This window comes from Sinocyclocheilus rhinocerous, unplaced genomic scaffold (genome assembly GCF_001515625.1).
Source record: "Sinocyclocheilus rhinocerous isolate Xijiao unplaced genomic scaffold, SAMN03320098_v1.1 scaffold781, whole genome shotgun sequence".
Lineage (NCBI taxonomy): Eukaryota > Metazoa > Chordata > Actinopteri > Cypriniformes > Cyprinidae > Sinocyclocheilus > Sinocyclocheilus rhinocerous.
The window spans coordinates 2,369,094-2,379,638 of record NW_015658395.1 but is presented as its reverse complement, the minus strand read 5'-3'; the positions used below and the strand labels follow the sequence as shown (position 1 = coordinate 2,379,638).

Here is a 10,545-nt window from a genome sequence, read left to right as displayed (position 1 = left end):
CTGTATGTAAAATAATGAGAAAAAAAAATTAACTTAAATGATTTTAGCAAATGGCTGCAATATAACAAAGAGTGAAAAATTTAAGGGGGTCTGAATACTTTCCGTACCCACTGTATATAAAAAATGCTCACACTGGTAGGAGTATAAAGGCTCCGACAGTGTGTTTGTTTATCACTGACTTATGTTTTTAGTAATGTGTGCCATTTTCATAATTTCCTCATAGGAGCTTTTTGTCCAGCACTTGGCTCTGTCCTCATATAAAAATGGTTCGGGTAAAGAGACAAACACACTGTCATACAGTGATCTGGCCAATGCAGCAGAGGAGTCGGAAACATTTCAGTTTTTAACCGGTGAGTCTTGGCCATTTGTGATGATGACAAACACTATTCAAACTAAATCAGCTGGTGTGTAAACAGTTTTGTCTCTTCTATTTTTAGATATCCTTCCTAAGAAAATCTTGGCCAGAGAGTATCTGAAGTCACTGGAAGAAATGGAAAAAGTTGATGACAACCTGTAGTGATGTGTAGCAAGTCGGAGGAAATCACTGTGAACTGGTCCTGACCACTTCCTCACCAAAACAGTGGATAAAATCATAGGGCATTGTCTTACAAATCAGGACATTTCACCCAAAGAGTTGTACTTTTACACCTCTGTTGTTTTAGAGAGGTAATGTGCATGTTTTACTTAATGTAGTCTGTATGTTTTAGCACCCACTTACACTATGCCGTGAGTCAAAATGTCCAATAGCCGCTGCAGATTCACAACCGAACCACTATGAGTACTGGAAACCAGGTTATATGGGGTTTTGTCATTCATCATTGGTGTTTTATTACTGCTTGACACCATGATTTGTATGTTTAGGGAAGATCCAAACATGTATACAGTCCATTCCATTCAATGTGAAATCAGACCTTGCTCATATGTCTACAAATTGAAAATGTTTTTCTCATGGTTTAAAATGTATCTTAGAGGTATATTTCATGGCCATGCTTTAACATTTTAACCACTGGGGATAAAAATGCATTTGATTAATACTTGACTCTGGACTGCAGCTGAAGATTTATATAGTGTACTGTATAGTTTTTAAATGCTTGAACAGTCTGAATTTTGTTTTTGAATAAATACTTTTGCTGATTATGTGTTCACTATAATCTTAATTTTTAATATGACAATCAGTCAGAATCTATAACGTGCAAAACTTTTGAAAGTGAACTGTTGTTGTTTTTTATTACGTGTAATATAATTGTACCTTACATTCGTAGGGAACAATACGGTGGCCGAGAAGTGCAAAGCAAATCACAATTCTGAAAACAAAATAACAAATTACAAACGCAAATGCAAGTCTAAAAAACGAAATAATTCAGAAAGCACAACAACAATTCAGAAAACATTATAAGAAGTCAGAAAACACAACGACAAATCCGAAAACAAATTAACAAGTCAAAATAAATGTATGTAACCAAAGTGACACCTTAGAGCAGGGATCCTCAAATCTGGCCCACGAGATCCACTTTCCTGCAGAGTTTAGCTCTAACCCTAATCAAACACACCTGAGCATGCTAATCAATGTCTTCAGGATCATTAGAAAATCACAGGTAGGTGAGTTTGATCAGGGTTGGAGCTAAACTCTGCAGCGCATTGGCCCTCCAGGGCAAGATTTGAGGAACCCTGGTCTAGTCTGGGGGTATAAAAATAGATTTTATTGCCATTACCTAATATTTATCCCATTTACTTAATGGAGTGGAAAAACAAGAGGAAAATACGCACACAAAAGAGAAATACAGGGTGCTGTTGGCATGCAGTACATGGTCATACAAGTCTTGTGTGTTTGATAAAATGTAATAATAAAACATGCATTATATTATTTTCCACATGTGTAGGTTGTGCTGCTCAAATGAAATTACTGGGGAAGTAGTTTGGCCAATTGAAGCTGCATAGTGTTCAAAGACCTCTCCAGATTGGCAAGATGTTTCTCTAGAAGAGCTGCTACTTGCTCCTTTTTAGCAATGGAGTCTTTCGTGTTGTCAATTTGCTCCTTCAGACTGAGAGAGAGAGAGAGAAAAAATTGATTCATGTGTTTCAAAATGTACAAATTTTCTGAATTCGAAGAAAACAACCTGTGATGACATTTTGCAATCATATGCCGCCTTTCCATTATCTCTGACATAGAGTGCAACAGTCAGATTCCAGGAAGTACGTTTTCTCAACAAATAAATTGATTTTTAACGATAACTTATAAACCTTTAACGATGGTTTATGAAGTCATCAGCCTACATTATTTTAACGTAAACATTAATGGCAGAATTCCTGGTGGCAAAATTACAGTACCCATGTTTCTGCAAGGAAATCTCCACGAATCACGCTATGCAAATTCAGCCAAAGTTACTCTTTAAAAACATCTCGTTACACGCTAAGACTACTTATAGATTTGTGAATATATGAATATTTTGCAATAAATGTAAAAAAATGTTTCTATATCTGTAATCAGCATTTTAAAATTTGACTTCAAAACAAAAAGTTTATAGTGTTCATTACTGGTAGTTGGTTGGTTTGTCTAATGGCTTAAAACTCTAACAAAGATGATTTTTTAAATCCTTGGGAAAAATAATTTTGGAAACAAGGCCACTGAACAAGTGGGTATGCACTGCACTCTATTGTTATTCACTCTATTTGTTGCATTTCATCCTATAGTGGCAGTTGTGCGAAACTCAATTTGGTCATTATCTTCCATCATGGTAAAATGAATGAATAATGAATGTATGAATATAACCACATAAAATAAATCACCACCAATACGTTGAAAATATTCATAACGGCCTGTTTTACAGAAACAGTGTTTAAAGATTAACATTTTAGTGCAAAAATATTGGTCATTCTCACATTGTGTCCATAGTTTTAAGTCTAGTCGCAAAGTTCAAATGTTTCAATGCACCCGAAGCTCAAAAAATTGGGTCTAAAAATTCCGTATATGTTCAGAATTCCACGCAGTTCCCATACTATTCGCCATCAGAAGACAATAACTTCCGGTTAGTTGTTTGTTGGAGATAGTAAAAAGGCGACTTCATAGTAAAATTCTGCTGAATATTTTATATCTCAGCCAAACATATCTTCCATGAAAACATTCAAAATTACTCAATTACCTTGAGAAGGTATAATGCTCTTTCCCCTCCTTCCTCTTCTCATCCAAATCCATGAACACCTTCTGCATTGTATCAGCCGTCTGGGCCACAACGAGATGGTCAGCCCGGACGCCCTGCATGTTCTCCCTGGCCTGTTGATCGTAGGACGCACCCCCTTCCTCGAGACCACTAGATGTCGATACGGCCTGCAGTGCCGCCCTGTTCTGCAGCACGAGAATGCGGGACTTCTCAAACTCCTCTGGGCCCGCTATATCATCCCAGCACACAGGGGAGGATGGAGGAAGCCAGAAGCGCTGAGTGCAGTTGGCCGGCCTGCCAGGCGTCTCTCTGACAAATGGACTATCAGCTGGAAAGCTGTTTAGGAGTTCGTGTAATCCAGAACCCCAGTTCCAGTCCGAATCCTCCAGCTCAATCTCCGTCACTATGCTGCCCGCTGGGTACCAGACAAACAGCAGGAAAAGGCACCAGGACAAACAAGTCCTTCTCATTCTGTCCTGGAGCAACAGCATACTGGTGATATCGGACAAACAGTAAACAGTATTGAAAGAATTAAGCGTCCTTGCACTGTGTGAGCTTAGTGTGTCAAACCCATATTCCTGACTTTGTAAGCATATGATGCATATAAAAGGATCTTTGAAAAAATTATAAACTAGGCCTACATGTTGGGGTCAGTGCCAATAGTCTTGCGGGCAGCGCCCCGACATATAGTGTCATTGTCTTATATCTAAATAAAAAGGCAAAAAAAACAAATCTTAAAAAAAAAAAAACTACATTTTGGGGTTACACTACATTCTTAATGTTATATTAATATTTTTTTCTAGCATGCTGAATTATGAGAGGGCTGCACAATTATTAAAAACAGCATTTTCACAGATTAAAAAGTATGACATTTGTTAGTTTATGAAACATTTAGTCTCAAATTATTTGTATGTATAGAGTAGTAGTTCTCAAGTGGCTTCAGCAAACTGTCTTCAAAATAAATATATATATTTTTCAGTTTAGTAAGGAGTCCAGCCCGGGGTCGTCACATGTGGTTGCCGCAAGCTCGCCGGCCGCGCCATTCTCAAGCCCACCTGCCTCCGCTCACTCAAGCCCGCCCGCTGCCACTCACTCAAGCCGGCCTCCGCTCACGCTAGCCGCCGTTTTTTATATTTAAAGAGTTTTTATATTTTATATATTTAAAGCGAGTTTTTTGGGCGGTGTAGAGTAGGGCTTGTTGTTTGTCGTTTCTCTGATCACAAATGCAGACATGGTTTTATGTTTACGCAGCACGATACACAACGCAACGTGTAAAAATACAGTATAAGTCATTATAATCCGTATTTATGTCCCCACTGGATGCAACAAATGCCTCGTTTATAATGGGTTTTAATGTTTTTGTCTAGTACTCTGGCAGGACAGGGCATTACAATACGGTAAGGGGCGTAACATTTCCGTCACACGCTTGAGGTATTCGGCCAATCACAACGCACTGGATAGCTGGCCAATCACAGCACACCTCGCTTTTCAGACCGATGAGCTTTGTAAAAATCGTCGCGTTTCAGAAAGGCGGGGCATAGAGGAGGAACAATAATGTACAGTATGTGGAAAATAATGTGTTTTTTTAACCTTAAACCGCATAAACACATTTCATTACACCAAATAATGTTCTTTTTAGCAACATCATATGACCCCTTTAACAATCTTAATTAAAACAGAAATAAACACTAAAAACACAACATAAATACCTATCAGATTACATAGGACGGCATACAAACGTCATATTTTTTATTTATTGCTTTTATTTAATACATTATTAAAGTACATTTATGATTATTGCATGCAGCAGGTGGTGTAAAATCTATTGGAATAATATTGCGGTACCAGTTGTTTGTGTTGTTCTTGATGTTTTAGTACTAGACATCTGCTAAGTTCACTGTACCCCGTTTCCACCAAGAAACATTACAGACCCAAGACCCAAAATGGATCCCATGAATAGTTGTTTTTGATTATAGCAATAAATTGTAAAATAAAGATTGCTTTCAAATACATTCCCTCAACATTCCTCCAGATGGTCAGACAAAGAGGTAGGTCGAACCATTACTATTATGTTGAGCTGATGCTCAAACAAAGCAATTTTTATAGTGCCAGAGAATATTCACTTTTCTGGGGAATCAGACAAAACTTGCCTCTGCTGTTATGGTGGAACAGTAGAAAGTAGCATCGAAACAATGTGTACATTACATGCATCGTTTTATTAGGCTAGTTTACTGTTCTCACTCACGACCGATCTAAAGTGTTATTGAAGGAAACAAACAAAAAAGAAAGAAATATACAAACAACGCACACGGACGAAATTCTCAAATAAACTACTTTTTAATTTATGAATGGAATATATATTAACTTCTGACTTAATATTCCGTCGAATTCTGTCGACGTTTATGAAACGTTCTTTCCACTGAAACGCTTTATGAGGAAAATTCCAATAAACGGCGTTTTCGCTATTGAGCTTACAACTAACAAATGAAGCAAAAGCATTTAACACCTTAAAGTGCTAAAACTTTTCAAAGTTTCAGATAAACTTACCTCACAGTCACAGACTACTACAGATCAGCAGGCAGAAAAGGAGCTCGCGTGCTTTTCATAAATGAGCTATTGGAAAATCTGACTCGCACTTCACAGCTCAACTCAAGAGCTGCTCACAGCTTATTTGTCTAGATAAGCAAAGAAAAGCCTTTTATTTTCACAGACAATACACTAAACACGAAATAAACAACGGGCGTTGTACATAAAAAGTGTCAAGAGTGGAGTAAAACAAAACAGACGTCTGAGATGTGGTTTTCCAGTTCCAGAGTTTTTATCAGCTGGAAGAGTGGCCGTGTCTCAATACCTAGTGAGCTGCCTATCTAGACAGCATTTTAGACATAATTTGGGCGCGGAATAACATTCTATAACACTGTGCAGATATGCACTAGGTTTTGAGACACGACCATTGTAAACTTTTTAAGGAGGGTTTCCTTGTCTGTGAATGTGACTTTTTTTTTCCCTTTTGATGCTGAAGGGGGTTAGGTAGTAGTACGGAGAGTCTTGAGGCAGTCACAATTTATTTTTTAAAGATACAAGGATTGTCTTAAATAAACCCTAACTTTTACTTATGTGAGCTAAACTGTACAGCATAAAGCTTAGTTTTGTACTGTAGTGTGAGAAGAGAGAGTAAACACCAGTTTTGGCCTCAGGCAACATTGTTTTGAGGTTTGCAAGAATCCACACAATCTGCGTTTACTTACAGATGGTTGTTTGGCGCTCTAGAAAACATAAGTGCAGAGGGATTTTAAAGGCCAATATGATCTCAGCAAACAGGAATGGAAAAAAAGCTGGCAAAAGCAGCAGACATTAGCAGAGGCCAGCATGTCCAAAAACATCATAGCTAGAAGTTAAAAATCTGGCATAAAACATTAAAAACACAAGACACGGCAGTCAGAGGAAATTAAGTTTATTAAATGATGCGATACACAGTCAAGCGAAAGTGAGCTATATTAAATGATACGTTTTCACATTATGTCTTAGCAGGGTTTACAGCATATCTTGGTTTGTAATTGTTTTGTTTCGTTTTTTTAAAAGAAAAGCTCACACTTTACATCATCAAGAAACAACAAGGAGCTTAGCAGTGAATGCAAACACATGAATCAGAAATGAAAGAATTCATGAAAGGAATGACAGCAAATTTAATTTGGCATGTTATAAAGGAGCAAAGACAAGGTTAAATGAAAGATAAATTGCTGATGTGAGAGGGAGGTTTGACACCACGATGCAGTGCAAGAAAGCCTTCGAATAGAAACTACTTTGTTCGCTTGGCTTTTCCATCACTAGCATGGACATGGTTTAAAAACAACAACAACAAGAGTGGCCTGGAATTTCAACTGCTTGTAATTTACTTATGAAACAAACAAGAAAAAGAAAAGGAAAAGATGATTGTCAACTTACAGAGTACAATTTGGAGGGGAAAAAAAAAAAAAAGAGCCATCTGTCAGTTCCAGGACACTCCTACATTCTCAGGAGGTAGTTTTATGGCAAAAACGTATGGCCTGAATTGTAGTGACTTGCATGTTGTGGTTAATAGTGCATATTTTAAGGCCAGATATACTTTATGTTCCATCCATAAATGCAGTTCTAAGGCTACATTAAGACACAGGTGAGGGGATTGAGGACGAGAGGCAATAGCAGATACAGCCCTTAAATGGCAATACCTGAGTCAACTGTAACTTTTGACTGCAAGACGTCACTACATATCGGTAATATTGTATTATGTCAGTGAATCTGTCAGAATTGCATTTGATGTGCAGAAGGTGCTTGCACAGCTTGTGGGCATCAAACCTCCCTATAGGGGAAATTGTTTGAAATGAGGTTCACAAAAGAACAATAAATGAAGTTTATGCAGCATTTATCAGGCTTATGAGGTACTTCACATCTATACACTTTATTTTTCGGAAAGACCAACAAGTCATATGGTTCCTTAGAATTCCTATTGTAGCAGAAAATACCTCGTCTTAAATAGTCTTAGTCTGTGTGCCCAATTACAACAGGGCATCCTTTAAAACTGCTTAGAAAGTGCAAAATACAAATACTGATCATTCTATGCAGCATTCACTCAAGGTTGCATGATAAATGTACAAATTATTCAATGTGGCACTGGGTATCAAATTAAAAGGATAGTCCCTCGATCAGGGGTGGGAGAGATTTTAAAAAGGCACACATACGACAAAAAAACGAAACAAAAACACGCTGCACGTTTTTAAGCTCACCGATGAAAAACAAGAATCTGAATGATTTCCATACAACCTCTTTGTACCTTAATATTGATCTCTCAAGAAACTCAAATGCCAGTGTATTAGGATGCTTAACGCAGCCTTAATCAGAGTCTAAGAGACATCAAATCAAAATTGAATTCCCTTCATAAAATGTAGCAAGGTAAATACACGTCAATTGCGATGAATAGCACTCCGAAGTCTCACATGGCAAAGTTTAAATACAAATAGCTTATCGCAGACTCGTCGTAGAACTTTCATCAAACGGATCAGGATCTAATGAGTGCGGAACATCTTTATTGCAATACTGGATATAAATCAAGTAGAAGAATCAAGTAGAGTGCTAGTACTCCAAAGACAGTAAAGCTCAACGATCGCCATTTGACACAGGTTGACAAGCTGCTTCATAAGAAAATGTTGTCAGTTTTCCCCGAACATACATTAAACACAGAGCAGTGGTCATTGGACGTTTCTTGTCCAGTATGTTATCCATAATATGGCACAATGCTAGTGACGGACATGGGGATGACACTGCCACATACCAGATCAACTCAACTCAGTCAAGATCCAGGAAAGAACTACACCAACTTAACCACCAGGTTTTGGCAATTATCTTGGCCTGAATTCTGATTTGTTCTCTATAGATACAACCAGAGGATCTGAGAACAGCTCCACTCAAAAGCTACAGTGGAAAATTATTTTAATAAACCTCTAAAAGCTGATGAGTATTTATCACTACATTTTAAAAAGGGAAACTTTCAAATCATACTTATTTTGGTCCCCTGCAATTTTGTTACATGCTGAAACATCCCTCATGTTGATCCACCATACAAATTTTTAAAATCGCTTGGAAAAAAAAAAGATTGAAAGAAAACTAAACACTTAACACACAGTATAGGCTTGTGTTGTTTGGTCACAATTATTGTTCTTTGTCATGAGCACATATACATATATGTATAAGGGATATTTTAATGTTAGCACCTGACACTATTGAGGTAGTTTTCAAAGTTGGTTTAAAAAGCCAGGTCATGATGAAGCTCTCAATTATTCCAATAAATCAGTCTCAAGACCCTATTTTCATCTTACATGCATGCTCATATTTGAATAAATAACATGTTAGCATGTAATAAACTAATGGAACTGTGCTCTTTAACAGGACACTTTGCAATATTTTTTATCCCTCACAGCAAGCTCCAATTTTGGCCATTTTAGACTAGTTTTAAAATTAGTTTAGGACTTAGAAAGGAGGGAAAAATTCTAAAAAGTGTTTTGAAACCCAATAAACAACTAGCTGAATGGCAACTGACCTGTAACGAAACGGAGTAGAACTGAGAACTGAGGCTCAGCAAGTACCAGGACCACCACAGAGTGTTTGCTGGTAAAGCAAAAGGGCTTCAATCAAAGTGAATTTGGCTTATTGGGTTGATACATGAACACGGGTGTTATAGTATAGCTCAAAAACCCTTTGGATGAAACTTGAGTTGGAAATTCCAGCAAACATACAAGTAGTACATGGCGCAAAAAAAAAAAAACACCAAAACATTGCCTTATGTACACTTTTTACAGTATAGCACCACAAACGTCAGCGATACAAGGATCTTTGTGCCAGTGTGCATTCTGAATAAACTAACCATATGTTAATTTAGTACATCACAACCATGAATGGTGAGATATAGTTTATGGATAAAAGCCCAACGATTCAATGCTGCTTAAAATGTGCATGCATAAAACAAAGTGGAGCAAACAGGTGAAAATAAGGTGGATGTTCTTAACCAGTATGCAGGCGTATTAAGTACATTCAAACTGTTCGTTTGTATCCGTATGGTTTTAGCAGGTCATAAGGTAGCGTATTTTAAACTTGCCACCTTAGGAATTAAAAAGCAAAGAGTACAGTAACAAAACTACAATGGTATGTAGAGAGAGGCTTACATTTCTTCTTCGGAACACTATAGTGCAAAGTTCTAATGCAAATACATTAGCAATATGTTTCTTAAGGTTAAAAGACCACCTCTGATCATCAAGCTGAGGGGCACAATTCTTTTGATGAGACTGGCATTTTTTTTGTCTGGCATGAATAGAAAAACGTTTCTGAAATTAAAATCTGAAAGTCATTGGGGCACTAACTAAGAATCAACACAACTAACTAGTTTTATTCAAACCATAAGGTGTAAAGCGAAGAGGCATGTGGACACTGTAACCCCACACAAAGCTGGAAAGATACTTCGCCAAGCAATATACAAGCTTCACTCAAGCAGCAAAAGACAATACTCTAGAAAAGATGACTCAAGAGACATAATGTTAATGGCATAACATTGATAAATAATTAAAAGTTTCCAGGGAAATTGAGGCACCATTTCCAATTTTCAGTTAACACTGTATGTGCCTCTTAAGAATTGAAACAGAGATGCTGCAGCATAGATTAACACGACAATCTCTACAACACCAGCACCTTACTTCATTCTCCTCCCTTAATCCTTGGCCTCCATTACATTTGCATTTACGGATATTAGAACGGATTTATCTGAATCAAGCATTTGCGTCAGATTGCTAAAAACATCAGTTGATTGTATTGTGGAAGGAGGGAATGAAAAAAAAAAAAAAAAAAACACCAAACACACCAA

General features: G+C 37.3%; 2 protein-coding genes across 3 annotated transcripts in view; one reads left to right on the top strand and one right to left on the bottom strand.

Moving 5' to 3' along the window:
* LOC107722130 (chromatin accessibility complex protein 1-like) overlaps positions 1 to 1,112 on the top strand; it is a 1,743-nt gene extending 631 nt beyond the window's left edge. Inside the window, exons 2-3 of the mRNA XM_016530353.1 lie at positions 224 to 350; positions 438 to 1,112. Of these exons, the coding sequence (XP_016385839.1) occupies positions 224 to 350; positions 438 to 517 (207 nt within the window). The 3' untranslated portion in view covers positions 518 to 1,112. The remainder of the gene's footprint in view (positions 1 to 223; positions 351 to 437) is intronic.
* A 567-nt stretch (positions 1,113 to 1,679) lies between these two features.
* LOC107722145 (uncharacterized) lies at positions 1,680 to 6,187 on the bottom strand. 2 transcript variants are annotated; one of them, XM_016530380.1, is made up of 3 exons: positions 5,706 to 6,187; positions 3,141 to 3,650; positions 1,680 to 2,042 (listed from the first exon to the last, which is right to left on the bottom strand). In XM_016530380.1, exons 2-3 carry the CDS (start codon positions 3,647 to 3,649, stop codon positions 1,901 to 1,903), a joined length of 651 nt encoding a protein of 216 aa, XP_016385866.1. In that variant the 5' UTR covers position 3,650; positions 5,706 to 6,187; the 3' UTR covers positions 1,680 to 1,900. The 2 variants fall into 2 exon arrangements, with proteins under 2 accessions (XP_016385866.1, XP_016385867.1); XM_016530381.1 differs by having other exon boundaries at positions 3,141 to 3,634.
* Positions 6,188 to 10,545: the final 4,358 nt, after the last annotated feature.

What these genes read in the sequence shown, in the direction of transcription:
- LOC107722145 (XM_016530380.1), bottom strand. Translation starts at nt 3,649, where the DNA reads ATGCTGTTGCTCCAGGACAGAATGAGAAGGACTTGTTTGTCCTGGTGC. An exon ending in GAGCATTATACCTTCTCAAG is followed by an intron (nt 2,043 to 3,140) that starts GTAATTGAGTAA and finishes TCTCTCTCTCAG; the next exon opens with TCTGAAGGAGCAAATTGACA.